The 23,710-nt window shown below is 36.1% G+C and overlaps 1 protein-coding gene across 1 annotated transcript in view; it reads left to right on the forward strand.

Moving 5' to 3' along the window:
* Positions 1–23,710, forward strand: part of IL1RAPL2 (interleukin 1 receptor accessory protein like 2) — a 1,002,993-nt gene that overhangs the window by 519,960 nt on the left and 459,323 nt on the right. Inside the window, exon 5 of the mRNA XM_045188489.3 lies at positions 5,827–5,980. Within this exon, the coding sequence (XP_045044424.2) occupies positions 5,827–5,980 (154 nt within the window). The remainder of the gene's footprint in view (positions 1–5,826; positions 5,981–23,710) is intronic.

The raw sequence follows: 23,710 nt of genomic DNA on the forward strand, positions 1-23,710 counted from the left end.
CTCAGCAGATTGAGTGTGGGCCTGTGAACCAAAGGGTTGCCAGTTCGATTCCCAGTAAGGGCATATGCCTGGGTTTCAGTCCAGGTTTCCAGGAAAAGACACATGAGTGGCAACCACATATTGATGTTTCTTTCCTTCTCTTTCTCCTGCCCTTCCCCTCTCTCTAAAAAGAAATAAATAAAATATACTAATTTTAAAAATCTGAAGCTATCAGAATTCGAAGCAATGCAAAAATAATTGTGGATTATTATTGGATGATGATAGTGGCAGCTGGGCTATCTTTTTCTCTCTGCTTAGGCTTTCTTCTTCATTTTCCCAGAAACCTTGTATTCCCCGTGGTTTAACTCAGAAGCAAATTTCATATAAGTGATAAACCTCACCAGACATAGTATGTGATATAATTGCAGACAGTCTCTTAACTGTTCTTTGGAAAAATCTTAGACAGTGAAGCAGTTTTATATCTGGATGCCCTAGATAGTATTAGTTTTATTTACTCTTTGAAAATCTGTGTGGGTAGCTGTATTGGACATAAAACAAACATATGTCTTAAGTATTATACTTGTGAACTTAAGTGCCAGTTTTTGTTTTTTTTTTTTTTTGCTGTCAAAGCTCCCATTATCATAAAAGAAAAACATGTGTTACAGTAAAAAAATAATAAATGGTACAACATGAATGAAACTTGAAAACGTTACACTAAATGAAATAAACCAGTAACAAAATTACTGTATGGCATTTATGAGATCTAAAGTAGTTAGATTAGGACTTCTGGCCTAGTTGGAGGCATAGTTAAATACACTTTGCCTCTTCACACAACCAAAAGAAGGATAAGAACAAGTTTAAATACAAAAAATAATAAGAACTGTGAGAAAAAATGAACTGTAAGAATGTCCAACAACCAAGGAATTAAAGAAGAAATATTTATTCAGACTGGTAGGATGGGCAGAGACTGACAGCCAGGATGGAGAAGACATGAAGCAAGGCAGTGGCTGGTGGACTGGGTGGTCCCACATTTGTGTGCAGATAAACTGAGAGAAACAACTGGGAACTGATACACACCACACAACCCAGGGTTCTAGTGTGGGAAAAGAAAGCCTCAAAACTGCTGGCTGTAAAAACCTGTGGGGGTTGTGGTGTTAGGAGAAATTCCAAGTCTCACAGGAGAGTTCCTTGGAGAGACCCACAGGGTTCTAGAATGTACACAAACCCACCCACCCAGGAATCTGCACAGAAGGGCCCACTTTGCTTGTGAATAGTGGAAGAAGTGCCTGAAAACCGGCTGAGAGCCAAGCAAGCAGCATTGTTCCTTCTCAGATCCCTCCCCCACATACAGCACCACAACACAGCAACATGGGTTGCCTTGCCCTGACCAATACCGAAGGTTCCATCTCTTACAATGTAACAGGCATGCTTAGATAGAGAAATATGTCCCAAAACAAAAGAACAGATCAAAGCTCCAAAAATAGAACTAAGTGATGAAGAGATAGCTAACCTATCAGATTCACAGTTCAAAACACAAGTAATCAGGGTGCTCACAGTAAAGGTCGAGTATGCGCATACAATAGAGGAAGAAGAGAGTGCTATCCAAAGTGAAATAAAGAAGAATATACAGGGAACCAACAGTGAAGGGAAGGAAAATGGGACTCAAATCAATGATATGGAGCAGAAGGGAAGAAAAAATATTCAACCAGAACAGAATGAAGAAACAAGAATTCAAAACAAAAAAAGAGAGAGAGAGAGAGAGAGAGAGAGAGAGAGAGAGAGAGAGAGAGAGAGAGAGAGAGAGAAGAGGCTTAGGAACCTCTGGGACAACTTTAAATGTCCCAACATCTGAATCATGGGGTTGCCAGAAGGAGAAGCAGAACAGCAAGAAGTTGAAAACTTACTTGAAAAAATAACAAAGGAGAACTTTGCCAATCTGGCAAAGGAAATAGACTTCTGGGAAGTCCAGGAAGCTCAGAGAGGTCCAAAGAAGTTGGACCCAAGGAAGCACACACCAAGGCACATCATAATTACATTGCCCTAGATTAAGGATAAGGAGAGAATTTAAAAAGCAGTAAGAGGAAAGGAGACAGTTACCTACAAAGGAGTTCCCTTAAGACTATCAGCTGAGTTTTCAAAAGAAACCTTGCAGGCAAGAAGGGGCTGGAAAGAAGTGTTCAAAGTCATGAAAGGCAAGGATCTACATCCAAGATCTATCCAGTAAAGCTATCATTTAGAATGGAGGGGTAGATAAAGTGCTTCCCAGATAAGGTCAAGTGAAAGGAGCTCATCATCACCAAGCCCTTATTGTATGAAGTGTTAAAGGGACTTGTTTAAGAAAAAGAAGATTATCAGAGGTATGAATTGTTTAAAGACAACAAACTCACAACTATCAACAACTGAACCTAAACCAAAACAAAAACAAACTAAGCAAACAACTAGAACAGGAACAGAATCACATAAATGAAGATCATATGGAGGATTATCAGCAGGGAGGGGGAGGGGTGAGATTGGAGGAAAAGGTACAGGGAATAAGAAGCATAAATTGTAGGTATAAAACAGACAGGGGGAGGTAAAGAATAGCATAGGAAATGGAAAAGCCAAACAACTTATATATACAACCAGGGGCATGTAATGAGGCCGGACGGTGTTGGTGAGAGGGGGTTGCAGGGTGGAGGGGAATAAAGGGAAGAAAAAGAATGGGACAACTGTTATAGAATAATCAATAAAATATATTTAAATATAAATAAAAAAATAAAGTAGTCAAATTAATAGAAACAAAATGTGGAATGGTGGTTTTCAGGGCTGGGTGAGGGGAGAAAAAAAAGGGGGGGAATTGTTTAATGGGTATAGAATTTCAGATTTGAAAGATGAAAAGTTCAGGAAGTCTGTTTTTCAACAATATGAACATACTTAACACTACTGAACTGTTCACTTAAAAAAGGTTAAGGTGGTAAATTATATGTTATGTAGCTTTCTTTTTTACAATAAAAAAACTAGGGCTGTTTTATAATAACTGAACCATTTCTTTTATAAAATCTGATACCTCACCAAATTGTTCAAATGTTTCAAAACACTGAACTGTAGTCTTTTCTAGGGCATTTTGAATTGCTAAAATAAAATAATACATATGAAGATTAAAAATAAATGGGTATTTTCTCTCCCCTATCATTTACACACGTGCACAAAGATACACATAGACATACATTCAGAGCTGGGAATTAAGCGTCAGCACTGATTTTATCTTTACATGAATTTTAAAGATGTATGTGAAGAGGGCAGCGGGTAGGTGAGTGAGGAGAGGTAAAGAAAATGCTTTTTTTATACCATAGTTTGGAAAGTGGAAAGTGCTCTCAACTCTTATTCATGTAGTCTATCTCACAATTTATTATTATTATGTTTTAAATATTTTATTTATTTATTTTTAGAGAGAAAGGAAGGGAGGGAGAAAGAAAGGGAGAGAAACATCAATGTGTGGTGCACCCCCAAGTGCACTCCCTACTAGGGATGTGGCCCACAACCCAGGCATGTGCCCCAACTGGGAACTGAACCGGTGACCCCTTGCTTTGCAGTCCAGCACTCAATCCACTAATCCACAACAGTCAGGGATATTATTATTATTTTTAATACTCATCCAAGGATGTGTTTATTGACTTTAGAGAGGGAGAAAGGGGGATAGAGAGAGTGAGAGAGAGACAGAAGTGGGGGAGAGGGAGGGAGAGTGGGTGGGAGAGTGAGAGGGAGAGAGAGAGGGAGGGAGGAAGGGAGCGAGAGAGAAGGAGAGGGAGAAGCAGAAGAAGAGGAGGAGGAGGGGGGAGAGGAAGAGAGGGGAGGGGAGGGGAGAGGAGAGGAGAGGGAGACATTGATGTGAGACAGAAACATCAATTGGTTGCCTCCTGCATGCTCCCTAACAGAGGATCCAACACGCAACTTAGGCTTGTGCCATGACTAGGGATCGAACCCATAATTTTTTGGTGTAAGGGATGATGCTCCAACTGAGCCACCCAGCCAGGGCCACAATCAATTTTTTATTGCCTTAACTGAGAGATTGAGAATTTTTTATGATAAATACTTTGCTTTTATATTCAGCACTCCCTCACAGCTATTCCCTACACCTCCACTGTTGTTCGCACAGCTTTTGGTTATCACTTTGGTTGAACATTTTAGAAGAGTGACAAATAATATCTAAAAATCAGTCTGAGAAAATTCCCAAAGACAAAGCCACTTGACTGAATGTTCTTACATATCTGGCTATTGCTATATCCTTGTCACTCTCTGGTAAATAGTTAAACATTCCATTCTAGGGAAGTTCAATCCCAGTAGCAAGAGTCCTTCATACTCCCATCAGGAGAGTACAAGAATTGACTTCAAAACCCAAATCTTATTCTCTGGTCATATATTGCTGAATCCCCAAAGTAGATAGACAATATCTACATTCTGTTATGAAACAGGGTGTGTCCTCATTTTACCTATCTATGTTTCTAGAGAACCTTTTAAGCCCAAATTTCTGGACCACTGCCTTAATTATCCAAATGGATCTCTTTGCTATGGGGAGGGTGACTCTGGAATATTAGTATAAATTTTTACTATATGAAGTAATTAGTTAAACCATTGTAAATACCATTGCTAATGTAAAAGCCTATTATAATGTTTTAATAATGCCTAAGTCTCTCTTGTGGTATACTATGTTGCTAAATGAACACTATTCTATTATGTCTCTTAGGAGATATCCCTGTCTAATAGAAAGAGCTAGGGCATTATGATGACATTCAGTGACTTTGAGGTTTTGCTATTCCACTTTTTCATTCAGGGAGCTTGTATGCTTTTCTCCTTTAGCAGAATGTCTGTAGGGAGTTTTTGCTATTGTGATCAGACCTTTTTTTTTTCTTTTTTACTTTTTTAAAAAATTTTTATTGTTATTCAATTACAGTTGTATGCCTTTTCTCCCCTTCCCTCCCCCCCACCCCAGCTGAACCCACCTCCCTCCCCCACCCCCACCATCCCCCCCGATTTTGTCCATGTGTCCTTTATAATAGTTCCTGCAATCTCCTCTTCCCACTGTCCCCACCCCACTCCCCCCTGGCCACTGCTAGACTGTTCCCAACCTCAATGTCTCTGGTTGTATTTTGTTTGCTTTTTTCTTTTGTTGATTATGTTCCAGTTAAAGGTGAAATCATATGGTATTTGTCCCTCACTGCCTGGCTTATTTCACTTAGCATAATGCTCTCCAGTTTCATCCATGCTGTTGCAAAGGGTATAAGCTCCTTCTTTCTTTCTGCTGCGTAGAATTCCATTGTGTAAATATACCATAGTTTTTGGATCCACTCGTTTGCTAATGGGCACTTAGGTTGCTTCCAGGACTTGGCTATTGTAAATTGTGCTGCTATGAACATTGGGGTGCACAGGTTCTTTTGGACTGGTGTTTCAGGCTTCTTAGGGTATAATCCCAGCAGCGGAATTGCTGGGTCAAAGGGCAGTTCCATTTGTAGTTTTCTGAGGAAATTCCATACTGTTTTCCACAGTGGCCTCACCAGTCTGCATTACCATTTGATATAGCAACAAGAAAAATAAAGTACCTAGGAATAAACCTAACCAAGGAGGTAAAAGACCTGTACTCGGAAAACTACACAACAGTGATCAGACCTTTAAAATTGCTCTTAGGATGATAGTTGTGATATGTGAATTGGACACATTGTGATGTTTTCTGGTCATTTACTTAACTGGTTAGTTATATATTTTGAAAACTAAAGAGAAGAGTACAAAAACAGAAAGTACAAACTTGTCCGTACTAAGACTTGGTGATGTGAATTTTTATTTTTCACTTACTTGAAAATATTTTCTCTGCAGGAATGCAAGCCAAAAGTCTGGAGAAGCATAATAATACAGAAAGGAAATGCTCTTCTAATCCAGGAAGTTCAAGAAGAAGATGGAGGAAATTACACTTGTGAACTTAAGTATGAAGGAAAACTTGTAAGACGAACAACTGAATTGAAAGTTACAGGTAGGAATTGGTTCTTTCAAAACATGGCAAGTGATATTTTAAGTATAATTTCATATGGAGAAAAAATTGAATGTCCTAAAAAGAGCCAACTGTCTGTAAACTTAAATTGGCTACAAATCAAATAGTTGAAAAGCTCACTATTAAAAAGTTGTGCTGATAAGCTATATGCAGAATATGAACAATTAATTTAGGGAACAAAGGCTCAATTGTTGTTGATCTGTTCTACACCCTTATGAAAGATTTTTATTTATTCAAAATATCACTGATTGTTACTAAATATCTCAGAAGAGATATACTGGAACCATTTTGGAATGCTGACTTAACCCATATATAGAATATGCTTGTGTGAAGGCTGCTTCAGAATGAGGTTCTGTTGGGGTTTTGGAATGAAATCTTCTTAGACTGTATCTCAAATACAATTTATACAAAAATTTTCACAAATGAGTGATGCTATTCTGAGCTTCTAGTGATTCTTAAATGAAGCACCTCCAAAATAATGGGGTGAATGTGTGTTTAAATCTGAAGTAAAATCAAAGTATAAACTTGTAATTCTACACATTGTAGTGGGAGAGAGAAACTCAGGATATTTTTATCTGGTGGTGAATATTAGAAATCATGTTTGAAGGCAGAGTACAAAACCTGATGCCATAAATTATACCTGACAATGGATGTGTTAGACCCTAAGAAATTGTGTGACAAAAAGTTTACCTGCTATTTTTTTCCTCAACCAATCTTGACTAATTTTCTTCTTATATATGTTTTAGACATGTGTATCTGTGTGTGTGTGTTCACACACACATTTTTATTGTGCATAAGATCTGAGTCATGGTAAAATTTTATATTATTCCAACAACTATAATATTTACTGCATTAATAAACATTACTAATTAATAATAGGCGGTCATTACCTATTTAGCTATATAATGTTGACATTGATTAATTATAGCATATTCTCACTAATGGTAGGAATGCAAATTTCCTTCTATATTACTTTTATTTATGCCTAGCAACATTCAGAATTTGAGGTAATATCAAAATTAGTCTACTAGTAACAACACATGCTCAGTAAGTTCATTGCTATAATTCATATATTTAAGTTTTTGATCCTTGAGAGACAAGTGGTATTTTTGTCTATTTCAAAATTCTGAATGTTAACACATGGACACAAAATATATTTTAGTAGAAAGTAGTATATGTGCTTTAGCTCACTCTCTATCCTAATACATGACAGTTTTACTCCTCAGTTTGAATTTGTAGAGTCCCTTCTGTGAAGGTTTAAATTATTCTTTTGATTAGAACTCCATGTTCTTTTCTAATCAGCTTTCAAAATAACCACCATATGGGGCCAATCCCAAATAGCAAAGATCTGCTTTGATTAATTTCTGCTTTCTTCAACATGAACTGGACTTTCTGCATTATTCAAGCAGAAGGGTCAATCATAGGCAGTGATACATCACTAATAAGTGACTTGACTGTGTTCAGATCCTTGCAGCATCATCACTTTGACTACAATCACACAATCCTTATCAGATGCTTGGAGAACACTTCCATTTGGGGATCATCTACTATAGTTGGTAACATTATAGTATTTAGCTAGGGTATGCAGTTGGATCAGAATAAACACCAAACTTCTTTATGCTTCCATGCAGCTGATAATGGTAACAACACATTTGTTTCTTTAGTTTCTTTTTAGAATCAGGAAAGGCAGAGTTAGAGCAACTTATTTTGTATATTTTACAAGGAGTTAATTTGCTTGCCCCAAACTTTCAGTGTAGGTGGACTATGGATTTTTTAAAGATTATTTATTTATTTAGATTTAGAGAAAGGGCAAGGGAGGGAGAAAGAGAGGGAGAGAAACATAAATGTGTGGTTGTGCACCCCCTACTGGGGACCTGGCCTATAACCCAGGCATATGACCTGACTGGGAATCGAACTGGCAGCACTTTGATTTGTAGGGTGGCACTCAATCCAATGAGCCACACCAGCCAAGGCTGGACTATGGATTTCAAATTTCACCTGAACTAAACCTCCCAGAAGTTCTCCAACTGTAATGGTTATCAGAATCATGTAGAAGAACTCAGGTAGGATAAAGATAAGGCTCTTTAAATACAGATTCCCGTATCTCTACCCCAGATTTTAATTCAGTACATCAACTGGGAATTTATCTTCATGTCAAGGTGATTCTATTGCATGCCTTCAAAAGATCATGCTTTGAGAAACACTGACTGAGAGAATGGTGCTAAATAAGTCAAAGTCATAGGTTTGATGCCCTTGTGTGTCTGTTATAGTCTAAACACACACACAAACACACACCCCTGAAAACTCACTTTCACAGGCTCCAAATCATTTCTCCTAAGTTCCTAAGAACTGTCATGAAATACAGATTCTTAATTACCAAGGGAAACCTGAAAAAGGAGTGAGTATATAAAGCAAATTTAACCACTGAAATAATCATATTTTTTTACCATTTAAATAAAGAATTACTAAGTATGTATAATGTGCTAAAAATAATTAAAAATGGCCTTGGATAAATGGTGATTGTTCATATAAGATATAAAATTTATATATTTATAAAAACACTAACCCATTTTTCTCCTATGCTGAGTTATCTCAACCCTTATCCTTTAGTTCCAACTGAAAAGATTTAAAAAATCACAGCTCAAAGTTGGGGCATCTAATTTTAAAGGAGAGAGGTCCAGAATCCCAAGAAAAACTCACTAAAGTTCACCCAATGTAAAGCTGCAAAGTAAGGAGTTGCTGGGGAACAGTTGGCCCCTGCTTGTAGCTAGCACAAGTCCTAGGAGGGCTTCTTTGGAATCCTACCGTCCTATGCCAAGTGAATGTCAGTGTAAGAAATGTTCAAATCTATAAGAATTTCTTAGGAGTTTATTTGAGCCAAACTGATGACAATTGCCAGAAAGTAAAATCTCAATGGATTGAGATAATGCTCCAGAGAATGACAGTTTTGTGACTTATTTTATATATTAGAATCAAAAGAGAAGATGTAAGAGTGTTACATAAACTCCATTAGTGGTACATTAGGGAGGCATTAAAGAGCATAGCAGGAAAATCTCTGAGACTGGATAAAAAGTAAAACAGGTAGACACATAATTTCTTTTACATTGGTGGGTAAAAGATAGTTAATAATTAACATTTACAGCACATAGAGATGGCATGCTGGTAACAAGATATCAATGAGGAGTTCTCTGGTCTATGCTCAGATGGGAGATTGTGCCCTGGGGATCCGGAGAAAGGGCATTACTCTGACATTGCAAAGGCATGTTCTTGTAGATACAAAAAGACAATAGACAGTCTAGGTTAAGGTGAAGATTAACATTTGTCAAGGAAGATACTGGCCTACAACATGACTACCTGTCATGACTGGCTTTTAGTTAGGAAGTTTTAATTTCAAACCATCCTATGTTGTTACATTAAGTCTCAGTTTGTAAAGCTGCTATGCAAGCCTCCCCTGAGCTTGTCAGGGTTAGTATGTGATCCTTTTTTTTGTCCACAGGTTCAAATATTCTGCTTGATGTAGAAACAAAATGGCTTCTTGGTATAGAACTTGAAAGAAGAGGCTACTCTGTGAAGATTTATAATTATTTGGAATAATTTATAAGTCACATTGTGCTTTATATGCTTAGTGTTATACAGCAATTAATGTATTTTCCTCTCATGATTCAAAACATAAACCTGGAATTATTTAAAGGTTAACCCACTCATGCTTGTTTTGAGTTTAGCAATACTCAGGCATGCAGTAGGAATTTCAATATAAATGTAGTAGGACTGGTTAATTATAAAATTACATAGATTAGAGATTCTTTAAGATTGTGTGTTATGAATATACTAGTTTTAAAAGATTATCAAGGTGTTGTAAGGTTATTTTATGACTTCTTTTTAAATTAAAAATCTTAGAAATCTTCAGTAACACAAATGTTCTCTTAAAGTGTATAGGTGCTATGTACTTTAAATAAATTAGCTATAAAAAGATCCATATATTCAAAACTGATAAATTAAAAGACAGTCATCTGTTTTATGAAAATTTTTTTCTTATAAAAGAATTTTTCATAGGATTTCTTTAAATAGCCAGGGTTCCTACTGCATTAAAATAGAATTTGATTTTTTTTTTTTTTTTTTGCAGCAAACATTTTTTTAGAATTATTTTTATTACTTTTAATCTTTATTGTATTTTTTCCATTATCTTTTAGGCTCCATATACCAACCTCTCCCCAGCAATCACCACACTGTTGTCCATGTACATGGGTCCTTTTTCTTTTTTACTCAGTCCCTCAACCTCATAACCTCCCCACCATTATTTCCTCCATCACTAGCTGTCATCCTGCTCTCCATCTATGTGTCTGTCCTGATTTTCCTTGTTAGTTTAGTTTGTTCATTAGATTCCACATATGAGTGAAATCATATGGTTATTTGCCTTTCTCTCACTACTTTATTTCACTTAGCATAATGCTCCCCAGGTGTATGCATGCTGTCACCAAGGGTAAATTTGTCTTCTTTTATTAACAGCTGAGTAGTATTCCATTCTGTACATGTCACATAGTTGTTTTATCTACTCATCTATTTTTTTTAAGATTTTATTTATTTATTTTTAGAGAGAGGGGGGAAAGGAGGGAAAAAGAGAAAGAGAAACATCAATGTGTGGTTGCTTCCTGTGTGCCCCCTACCAGGCACCTGGTCCGCAACCCAGGCATGTGCCCGGAGTGGGAATTGAACTGGTGACCCTTTAGTTCACAGACCTGCACTCAATCCAGTGTGCTATAACAGCCAGGCAATCTACTCATCTATTGATGGACACTTGGGCTGCTTCCATATCTTGGCAATTGTAAAAAATGCTGCAATGAACACATGGGTGCTTACGTTCTTCAGTGTTTCGGGATCTTTCAGATATATCCCCAGAAGTGGGATCACTGGGTCAAAAGGCAGATCCATTTTTAATTTTTTGAGGTATTTCCATACTGCTTTCCATAGTGGCTGCACCAATCTGCATTCCCACCAGCAGAGCAAAAGGGTTACCTTTTCTCCATATCCTAACCAATACTTGTCATTTGTTGATATATTGATGGTAGCCATTCTCGCAGGTGTGAGATAGTATCTCATTGTGCTTTTAATTTGCATTTATCTGATGATTAGTGACATTGAGCATCTTTTCATATGTCTTTTGGTCATCTATATGTCCCATTTGGAGAAGTGTGTATTCAAGTCCTTTGCTCATTTTTAATTGGGTTGTTTTGTTATTATTCTTTTTTTGTGTTGAATGTTGTAAGGACTTTGTAAATTTTGGATGTTAATCCCTTATCAGATGTATCAGCGAATATGTTCTCCCATTCTGTGGGTTGTCCTTTTATTTTGTTGATGGTTTCCTTTGCTGTGCAAAAACTTTTCATTTGATATAGTCTCATTTGTTTATTTTTCCTTTTGTTTCCCTTGTCTGGAGAGATATATCCCATAAAAAATTGCTACAAGCAATTTCCGAGATTTTGCTGCCTATGTTTTCTTCTATGATTTTTATGGTTCCAGGTTTAACATTTATGTCTTTGATCCATTTTGAATTTATTCTTGTGTGAGGTGTAAGAAGGTGACCTGTTTTTTTTTTTTCTGCACATATCTGTCCAATTTTCCCAACATCATTTATTGAATAAACTATCTTTAGCCCATTATATGTGGTTGCTTCCTCTGTTGAATATTAATTTACTATAAAAGTGTGGGTTTATTTCTGGGCTCTCTATTCTGTTCCATTGATCTATGGGTCTGTTTTTATGCCAGTACCATGCTGTTTTGATTACTATGGCCTCTTAGTACAGTTTGATGTTAAGTAGCATGGATTTGATTTAAGTGCATCTTTTCTAGAACACTTTTAATATATAAATTAAAACAGACATGGGTGATGCTATTGTAGAAATTTGTTTTTATTCCTTTGAATGCTCCAGATGAGTAGGGAGGGGTTTAACAGCAAATAGACATGTGCAATGGTGTGTTCAGGCTATTTGGCAAAGATGCCAACAGCTAACAGTTTTACTTCCCACAGCATATTATAGGTGGCTACTTGCTGTTTTATAGATACTTTTTCTTTTATTATCACATTGTGTTTTGTGCATGGGGCTATTTGAAGTGATAAAGAGAGAAGAGAGGATAGATCATATGATGGTGAGAATGTAGAACAGGTGGTAATGGAAGCAGGAGGAGAAGAGGAGTGGGAGAGAGTGGGCAAGCTAATGAAATAGAGTCTCCTGGGATCAGAAGAGATTACTTGCTTTGAGAAGGTCAAAGACAGACATAAATTATAAAGATTTTTAACATAAGCAGAAGGCAAGAACTAATTAACTATATTTGGAAGATAATTCACAATCCATCTGACAAATCATTCTCAAATACATGAGTTTTAAGAAATGCACAATTGCTGTTTAGAAAAAACAGTAACTCCGATCATCTGCTTCCTTGTAAAATGCTTTTCTGTCCTATCCCACAGTTACTCTGTCAATAGTCCCCTAATCCTGGTTTCTGAGAGAGAAGAGAAGATGTGACACCAGGAGGAACCCAAGGTTTTTGACTCCAGAGCTTAGGTATAAGAACCTCAGAAATAACCTGTTACTTAAAATGTTTATTTACAAATTCAACATTTTGGCTTTAGGAAGAAATAACTCAAATTCTATTTCTGTAAAAGGGAAAATACTTGCTGCCGATGGCTGAATTCAAACTTGCAAATGTGTGTAGTGCCCTAGTCAATCAATACTCAAATGCTTCTGGAAACCAGGCAGATCATGTATCTGAGTGGTGTGTGAAACAAGAGGGAGGGGCAAACTTAAGAGTTTTAGCAACATTAACTCAGCCATAGCTGATTGCTGTCCTGTGGGGTTGAGGATCCAATACTGCTAGGCTCTCTCATTTTGAAGAGATACTGGAAGTCTGGATTTTATGTGGAAATCCCTGACTCATAGAGCAATGTGTAGATCAAATAAAACATATCCATAGGCTAAACTCAGTTGTGGGGCCTGCCTGATTGTGGCCTCTATCTTAAAGAATTTTTACTATGTGTCTGGCTCAGACTCTGTTCCAGTATTTCCATATCCAGCAGTATGTGGGAAAAACAACAACAACAACAACCCTTAAGTGGCCCAGAGAGCAGTTAATAGACAAACTAAGAATAGCCCTCAGAAGGCATCCTAGTAACACCATCCAATAGACTGGTTGATATTAGCAGAGAGTGAAGGACACAATTTCTGGATGCACTTCCAGAGAGGTATTGACAAATTGATCACCTTACAGAGAAGAACATTTTATTTTATTTATTGGCATATGTTCCCTCTCCTTCATGTTCTCTCTGAAGAGACAGGTAACATGATCTGAATGAGGGTGTCCTGATTATTACATGAGAATATCTCTTTACAACTTTCGTGTGACTTTATGAGGAAAGACCTTTGCATTCAATAGTTCTTGGCTACATTAAGGGAACTTCCACATGACTGACTGTGCATTTCATAATTGTTCTTTGCACAGTCACAGCTACAGAAATCTCATGAGCAAAACTGTCTTAAAGTAGCTCATTTGTCTTTCTTCCTAGGCTTCCCTGTCCCTTCATGGATGAAACTAGCCTTTCCTAGACTTCAGAGTTCACCCTGAATGACACATTTGTCCTTTCTCTAACTCTTCAATGTCCTAATATCTTGACTTCTTTTTAGTCCATCTCCTCAGATCCCTGCTTTAACCTGGGGATAATCTAATCTCAGTGAGATAAGGAATTCATGACTGATAATGGCAAATGTTTCCCTCCCAGCTAACATATTTGAAATTTAATAGATATTTCAATTGTGTAACTCATAGGCATGACTAATGGTGGGAGTTTCTGGCAGCTTTACGGTGCTTGTGGGAGATCATTCCCAGAGTGTCACAATTCATATCAGCAGGGTGACTGCTTCTCCCTCTAGAAACAAGGTACTCATGACTTTGGGGAACTAAGAGAGACAAAAAAGCCTTCTTAAAATTAGTGGGAAGGAAAGCCTTGAGTGTCAGTCTAAAGGGTAATCTTTTCTCTCTTCCTCTTCTGCCACTATTATTTTTTTCTCTCCTTTCTCCCTTATTTCCCTCCCTCTGCCTCAACTTATGACATAAAGCTATTCATTTACCTTGTGGGTGACAGCCAGGGTCAACGAGTTTTCCAGTCTCTGTCATAGGAAAATTTTAGTATCATGTTTCTATTCCCTTTAGGGAGATGAGCAAACATTATTCATTGTCCCATCAGTAGAATGACGGTATTGTTTCTCTGCAAAGTCAGGGACTGTGGGAGTCATTCCTGTAGGTTTATTTCACAAGTAGCTGTGCAGGAGGCCTGCTTGCAAGGGCTAAGGGTGAACATGTTAGAGTCTATGGCATCAGGATATGGCAAATGTGCCCAATCCAGGCCGGTTCTACTCCAGTTGCTGTTTCAACACCTGCTGTGATCATTGACTACTTGGTTGACCTTTCTGACTTTAATTAAGGATGAAGAGGGGGCTCTTGAGAAGGGATTGAATTGTGACTCAGGTGTATAGGCCCCTGAAATCAATGGACCCACATTTTCCTAGGTCAATTATGTTTATTTGTGAGAGTCTCAGCTACCTTGCTCTCTGTAACCTGAAATCAGTGGTTTGAGCAAGCTGAAAATTTTCTATCAAACACCCTTCTAAAGGAATAAAACTAGGAACTTGGTGTGGTGGGAGATCAGCCATAAACCAAATTCAATGGAGTTGAACAGTTGCTGAGAGAACCAACATTTATTGGGCATTGAAATTTAGAGTAAGTCAAAATTCACAACAACCTTGGAAGTTTGGTGATATTTTCCCTGTTATAGAGAAGGCAAGAAATGGAGAATCTGAGAAGGTAAGCTACTTGTCTATGATCACACAGCTACTGTCAGGTGGAGCTAGGATTTGAAGCTACATTTGTTCTAAAATCTTGCTCTTAAAGCAACTTGCTACAAACTACCTGTGTAGTTCCTGCAATACACAAGAGTGCTCAATAAATGCCACTAGTTCCTTTCCTTCCTGCTTGCTCCATGCCATTTCACTCCTCTTTTCAAGACTCATTTGCACTTCTGTACTGTCTTCATGAAGCCTCACTGATTAACCTCATTTTTAATTTTTGAAATGTCTTCATTGATATCATTTTCTTTTTTAATTACAAATAAAATATGTATTCATTGTAAAAAAATCTAAAGGAACAGAACACATAGAAAGTCACAAAGAAAATAAATACAAATCATCTACACTCTCAAGTAAATATAACCACTGTTAATGTCTTCTTTATTCTCCCATTGTACACATACTTACTGTTTAAACAAAGTTGAGATGCACTGAGAGTGTTTTGTCACCTCTTCTTTTCTCACTTAACAAGATAGTGCATCTTTTCATGTCTATAAGTATTGATTCATATTACCTCTTTAATTACGGTTGCATAGATACAATTTATGTTGCCAACTTTCCATTGTATATTAGCCATGCGGGTTGAGCCAGTGTGTTTGGTTCAGTTTCTTTCTGATCACTCTCCTATTTTACTATCCCTTGTTTTTTTTTCCTAAATTCCCTTGGCAATTTTGAAAAAGTTTTCACTACACTATCTAATGCTACTTAATAATTAATGATCTCAGAGATCTCTCTGTATAGGTTTTGTCTCATCATAGATGAATGTCGTCCAAGAGTCATTATTCCCCATAAAAAGTTTTACCTTAAGATTTAGATATAACATAAAATTATGGAGTTTGGAGTTTGGCTCTATATTTTACATATATGATCTCATATAAGAATCTCAAAATCTGTGAGGCATTATCATTTTAGCCCTACTTTATAGATGTTGAAGTTGAAATTCAGAAAAGCTAAATAATGTTCTCAATGTTCTGCAGAAACTAAATAAAGTTTGAAGTTGTTTTCTCAAAGCCTTGCCCCTTCCACTAGTAAATACTTATGAAACTACGTGGTTCACAGTACTATGATATCATTTAACTAGAATTAATTTTCTTATATGTAGAAGGATGAGTAAATATCTTGAAAAATATTTGGAAAAATTGTTTCTAAGATATATATATATATATATATATATATATATATATATATATATATATGTAAGATATATATCCATACCCATATATCTCCATCTATGTATATATGTATGTGTGTGTCTGTATGTGTGTGTGTGTATATATATATATATATATATATATAGAGAGAGAGAGAGAGAGAGAGAGAGAGAGAGAGAAAGAGAGAGCTCAATTTTAACTAAACAAAGAATTAGATTTTAAGACAAGACCCATGGAAAACTTGGAAAACTTGATTTGCTTCCTTGGACCTTGCTTCAGAACCAGAAAAAAAACATGATTAAAGTCCTCATTCTGACAGAAGCTGTGTGACTTTGAGAAAAATAATTTGCCTTTCTGGATTCAGGTTTTTTCCCTGAAAAATGGGGAAATGTTGCTTTGTTTAGTGAAGTTAATATGTGAAAAATACTTATAATGGTGTCTGAGAAATAATAGGTACTGAATAAATGATATTATTTTGATTACTACCATGATCTTCATCATTATTATTTTGATAAAAAGTTTGAAAAGATGAGCTCACAGCCATTTTACAAGAGAACACTCTGACAAATAGTCTAAAACAAACTGCTGTTTTTAGTAGGGTGCTTCATTAATAGGGGATGAATTTTAAAAATTAGGAAGTTAACCAGGGTCTATGACAAACTCAAGCAAAGGGCTACTTCCATAGTTATTGCAGGGCAAAACTTTTTCATTCAAAGAAATGCAATCATATGGAATAACTTGTCAGTTAAGTTGGTGAAAGCAAATGTTGTCTGTATAAATGAGTTTTTGCAACCAGCAAGATATTTTAACCCTGTGTGAGCCAAGAGTAAGAGCTGCTGAGACAAAGCTGTGGTAGAAATGGGTCCCAAGGGCAAGCATGTTAAGGAGAGTGGCCTTTTCTGTCCAGCAATTCCTTATGTCATTATGATCCATCACTGGTGTTTTATAATGACAATTAAATAACTCATTTTGGCTGTCAAATAGTAAAATAATTCATCAGTTAAAGTTCCGGTGGGGATCCTGAGGAGTAACTGGGAAGTACAATATGCAAAATCCAAGTGATGAGCTGCATAGGCATAGGTTTGCAGGAACAGAAAGTAGATTCATTATTCGGGTACATGGCCTAGATCCTCTCTGACTGGTTAGGGAAAAATACCCACATGTTTGGGATATAGTAGTCACTTGATCTGTTTTTTGTGAATAAATTTAGAATGTGTGTGTGTTTTAAATACCTTCTATCACAGTCTACTTAAAGTGTCTGAAAACTCTCTCCAACTGTATTCTGGGGAACTGAGATGGAAAATCAGTAATAATAATGTTAAGAAGAACTTGGGTTAATACCCTAAGTTGTTTGCTCTATTTTGATAGTCAGGGCATCATAAGTTTATTATGAACTCTGGCTTAAAAGTTGCATGAGAAGTAATTAGGCTTCAAAAATCATTTAAAATTAAAATTTATTCACCCCATACACATTGCTCCTAAAACCAAACATCTGGAAATATCCATGTCCTTATATTTTCAGCCAGTATAATTATCTTCATGTTGTTATTTAATTTACCACTAGACTAGTAGATGGGGTGAAGTGTAAAAGGGACATTTTGGGACAAGTGAACAAGTATGTATTATCTTATTGAGTGATTATCAACCCTGGGCTCACAATTAATATATTTTATATTCTTTTAGCAATAATCAAATACCCATGATTGGTGAATTGAAGTGAAAAACAAACAAACAAAAAACCCAGGACATGATTTCTGCCCTAATTGAGCTTATAATGTAATGGGAGGTGGAAATAGATAAAGATTAAACAAGTAAGTATATAATTAATAATTGTAATAAGTGATAAAAAGGAAAAATAACAAAGATTGAGAAGTAGGTGGGCTTTTATTTTATACTGGATTACTGGGGAAGATCTACTTGAAGGAAAATACACTTAGGCTGGACCCTGAAGGCTAAGAAAAAGCCATAGTGAAGTGTGAGAAAAACAGTATTTCAGAGGTAAACAGCATGTGTTAACTTTGAGGTACCAAAAATCCTTGCCTGCTTAGGAAACATAAGAAGAGCAGCGTGACTGGATTATAGGAATTAGTGGAGAGATTGGGGAAAAAGGAGGTTAGAATCATAGACAAGTACCAGGTTACATAGTTCCTTGTAAGATTTTGGCATTTATCTTAGAGCAGGAGGAAGATCATTGGGTGGTTTTAAGTTAAAAAAAATACATTCCTTTTGCCTTACATTAAACAAAATCAAACATTTCCTCTGGTTGCTGTATAGAAAATAGATGGAAGGAGGCAGGAAGACAAATTAAGAGGCTATTATTATAGCATGTCAAAGATAATGGTAGTTTGGACCATTGTGGTGGTAATAGAGATAGAAAAATGTGGACAGATCAAGAGATATTGTGGAGATAGAAATGACTGAAATTTCTCATGATGATTCTGAGGTTTTTAGTTTTAATAATACAGTACACAGTAGTGCTATTAACAGAAATGAAGAGGACTAAAGGCAAAATTTTGTGGCAAGAATCAAGAGTTCTGTTTTGGCAATGTTTTATTTGAGATAGCCATTAGACATCATAGAGATGTTGAGTAAGCAGTTGGATATATGTGTCTGACATTCAGTGAGAAGCCTGGGATAGAGGTATAAATTTTGGAATTGTCTGCATATTATATAGAGTATGATACAACAAAGTAATAAATCGTGTGGGGTTAAGTGATGTTTGCTATAGGAGATCAATGCAAAATGCAACTCCTAGGTCCTGTGTCACTCCATAATTTTTTCCAGAGTCATGAAATGTAAGAAAACCACTTGTCATGATTTCTCCAAACCTCATCAAATTGTTAAATATCGGGCATGATTTTTGTACCTGTATTTTTGCTGTTGTGTGGTAATGGCATCCTACATTTAACTGATATTTGAATTGTTCAGAGCTAGAGGTATATAATTAATTCCATAATAAATACAGTCACTATTTATTATATATACCAGGCACCATATTAATCACTTTATGTATATTTATTTCTAATCATTACCATAGCCCCCAAAATTACAGGACCCAATTCATAGATAAAGAAACTTAGACTCAAGAGGTTACTTGACTTCCTCACATCCACACAGCAAGTATACAATTATATATTCCCAACTCCAATCCCACATTTTAGGACAAGTTACTCTAAATTTCCTTACAGATTCTTCCAATTTTCTATGTCATTTATACCCTAAGGAAAATGAAGAAAAGTTTGAGATGGGCAAACTTGCTGCTAAGTCTCCTCAATTTTGAACAAAAGCCTTCTGAAGTTGCATTGTTACATAAAGCTTGTCACCAGACTTCTGGTGCATGCGTATGACCTGCTGTTGGGATATCTATCACTTACTGGTCATGCCCCTCCCTGGGTTTATTAAGATAAAATTGAAATATAATATTACTGGTCATTCTAGGTGACTACCTACCTAAACTAACAATTGTATTCATGTCCTCTTGGTACCTTTTTCTGAATTCTTAATTTGAGATTTACTCCCAAGAGGAGGACCACTCCTTCAGTGTGGTACGATCAAAGGACCATAGAACCTGGTATTGCACATTGATGATTCACAATAAATTATAGCTACTATTCTTATAGTTTTCATTATCTCATTGAATGACACAAAACCCCTATGAAGTTGATGTTATTATTTTAACTGGTGAGGAAATTAAGACTCAGTAAGGTTAAATAACTTGCCTAAGGTCATACAGCTAATAAAGGAATGAATTGAAGGTCAATATCTCTGATTTGTAAGCTTATGATTCATGCATTCTCAAGTTTAATGACAAAGTGAAGGCAGAGGATTGAATTATAAAACAGTGGGAGGTAAGGTTAGATAGGTAAAGAAGACTTGGTTATTAGAGGCCCTTGAATACTAGGGAGAATAACTCGTATTGTTGGAACATTTGGGAATATGCATAATAGAAGAGTTATGACTTTTCCTCAGTGATAAATAAGTTTCAGCATTTGGGCATTAGGTACTAGTTTCCCAACTGAAATCCTTTATAACTGTACTCTTTAACTTGAGCCCAGAAGGTTCACCTTCCCTTGTGCTCTCTTGTTTGCACACCTTTCCTTCTTGCTGTTTCTCATATTAACCACAATTGAAGGAAGATTTTTCTGAGTATCTTCTCTACAAAGGCACTATTCCAGTTGCTGCTGCTTTGGTTGTTAGGCACATGCAGGTACATCTCATCACACTAACTCATTAATGTAAGTCTGGGAGGTGAGGAGAACTAGGAAGAAAGATACCGGAGAGATAGAAAATGTTAGTTTTCTGGAATCTCCACAAGAGAAAGCATACATTTTGTCCTGTCTTATCAACCAATATTCTCCAATTTTAGGGAGTTTTTAAAATTAATTAATTAATTGCTTTCTACTTACTTGAAGTTCTAGCTACACAGACTTTTAATTTACCCAGCAACATTATCAAATTTGAAGTAGCTTCAACTGTGTATGAGTGGTGGGGGCAAAATGGAGACAACTTTACTTGAACAATAAAAAGTGTGAAGAAAGAGTGTATAAGATCTAGAAGGGACTTTGAAGAGCATACAATCTGTTCCATTCTGTAGATGGGTAGCAGAAACCAGATAAGTTAATTTATATGCCCAAAGGAACAGTTTGGAGTAGATAAGCTGGAACTTTTCCCAATACAATGCTGTTTTGTACCACTCCACAGTGCTTCTAATTTAGCCCTAAGTGTTCCCTTGCAGGCTTTTTTTTGTTATTATGGGGGAAAATAGGGAAAGGTCCATTAAGGAACATATATAAAGGGCACATGGACAAAGCCAAAGGGGGTAGGTTCAAGTGTGGGGCCAGAGGCCAAGTCAGGGTAAAAATGGAGATAGCTATACTTGAACAACAGTAAAAAACATTTTTTTTAAAAATGCCAAGTGCAATACGTCTTCATAATTACTGAAATATTCAAGTAAAATTAATGTAAAGTCTTTGGAGAGTTCTACTGATCTGGTTTATAAAAGTCATTCAAGCAAAACTATGGAAGTATATAGGATTTTTGACATTTTCCAGAAGTCACTAGCTTATATTCTTCAATACCTTTCAGAATTTACAGTAAAATAGCACAGTTTTCACACTAACCTTGGCAGCCTCCATATTTATTTCATTTTGGTTGGTTCAAAGTCAATTTTCTAATCCACAGATTTTTTTGATCCTCAAAAACATGTACCTTTTCTTAGTTAATACTACAAAATCATCTCATGAACTACTTCATGAACATTAAACTCTATTAACAGGAAGATTCCAGAAAGCAGAACTGAGAAAATCATTTCTGCAACCTCTCTTGCTCTAGATTAAGTATTGATAGAGTGTAAAAAGCACAGGATTTAATATCATAAAGATTTGGTTTCAAATCCTTTCTTTACCATTAACTTGCTGTGAGACACTACACAGCTTGTTGAACTTCTGTAAGCCTCCCTTTCTACATCTGTTTGCATATCTTTACCTTGCAGAGTTTTTGAAGAATATGAGATAACAACATAGATGATAGCCATTTCTACTATTGCCATTGCCATTATGATTATTATTTAGTGTTCTTATGACTAGTACTAGTACTACCATTGCTACTACTATTACTATCAATAATCTATCTAATTAGGCCGTAAAGGAGAAAAATGTCCCCATGTGTATATTGGCAGATGGAAATCAGCTAAAAAAAAAGAATAGACTTGAGACAAGGTAAGACATAAAAAGATAGAACCAAACAGCTTCTAATAACATATTATAAAACAGAAAGCTCAAACAACCTGCCCAAGAAAAACAGTACCTTAGTTGAGGTATAGAAAATAAAACTTTATAAATGAAATTGTTGGAAAATACCCCTTTCATTAAACTAGCTTTTAAGTTCCATTAGGACAGGAATTATATCTATCTTTCCTCTTTGCATTTCTACCACTTTAGCTCACTGCTTGACACAGAGTAGGAGATTAAAGAATATTTGTTGAATGAGTGAAAGAAATCCCTAAAGGTAAACGTATGTATTAATTAGTCACCATTTTACTGTATAGCTACATTCATTTATTTAGTTAAAGATGTTTTATTCCTACTGTATGACAGACACTGTGCAAAGACCTGAGAATGCAGTGGTAAGAGAAATCACACGTAACTATTACCTTTAATAGTTTAAAATTTAGTGGAAGAAACAGACCTTAAACACTTAGAAATTAATATGAAGTTTTAATTGTGAAAGTACTATGAGGGAAAGAGGTACATGAATTATTGAATAAAAGAACATGTATTAGGAGAATTTGGCCTAACCAGAGAGGTCAGGTAAAGTTTTTCAGAGGGAGCAAAGCTTAAGCAGAGATAGAAAGTTAGCATTAACTAAGAAAGGCAAGGAAGAGAAATAATGCTACAGTCAATATGGGGATGCTTATGGTCTTTTGAATTAGTGCTTTGGGTTTCTTTGGATATATTCTCAGAAGTGGGATCACTGGGTCAAAAGCAGATCCATTTTTAGTTTTTTGAGGTATTTCCATACTGCTTTCCACAGTGGCTACACCAGTCTGCATTCCTACCAACAGTTCAAGAGGGTTACCCTTTCTCCACGTCCTTGCCAGCACTTGTTGTTTGTTCATTTATTTTTCAAAGATTTTATTTATTTTTAGAGAGAGGGGAAAGGAGGGAGAAAAAGAAGGAGAGGAACATCAATGTGTGGTTGCCTCTCATGTGCCCCCTACTTGGGACCTTGCCCACAAGCCAAGCATGTGCCCTGACTGGGAATCAAACCGGTGACCCTTTGGTTCACAGGCCAGGACTCATTCCACTGAGCCACACCAGCCAGGGCTGTTGATTTATTGATGTTAGCCATTCTGACTGGTGCTAAGGTTTGATATCTTACTGAGGTTTTGATTTGTATTTCTCTGATGATTAGTGACATTGAGCATCATTTTATATGTCTATTGGCCATCTGTGTGTCCTCTTTGGAGAAATGTCTATTAAGGTCCTTTGCCTTTGTTTTGATTGGATTGTTTGTTTTTTTGGTGTTGAGTTTTATAAGTTCTTTATAAATTTTGGATATTAACACCTTATCAGATATATCAGTGAATATGTTCTCCTATTCCTTAGGTTGTCTTTTGATTTTGTTGATGGTTTCCTTTACCGTGCAAAAACTTTTTAGTTTGATGTAACCCCATTTGTTTATTTTTTCTTTTGTTTCCCTTGTTTGAGGAAATGTATCAGAAAAAAATATTGCTATGAGCAATGTCTGAGATTTTACTACTATGCTTTCTTCTATAATTTTATGATTTCAGGTTTAACATTTAATACACTTTTAGTTTATTATATAGTCACACATATATGGAAACAGCCCAAGTGTCCATCAGTAGATGAGTGAATAAAACACTTATGGAACATTTACACAAAAGAATATTACTCAGTCATAAAAAAAGATAATTTTACTCTTTATGACATCATGAATGGACCTGGAGAACATTACGCTAAGTGAAATAAGCCTGTTAACAAAATACAAATACCTTATGATTTCACTCATATGTGGAATCTCATGAACAAATTGGACTAACAAGCAAAATAGGAACAAACTAATAGATAGAGAGCAAGATGACAGCTATGGGGGATGGTTTAAGGGGTGAAAAGATAAAGCAAAAAGGAAAAAGGACTTATGGACAT

The sequence above is a fragment of the Desmodus rotundus genome, chromosome X (assembly GCF_022682495.2).
Source record: "Desmodus rotundus isolate HL8 chromosome X, HLdesRot8A.1, whole genome shotgun sequence".
Classification (NCBI taxonomy): domain Eukaryota; kingdom Metazoa; phylum Chordata; class Mammalia; order Chiroptera; family Phyllostomidae; genus Desmodus; species Desmodus rotundus.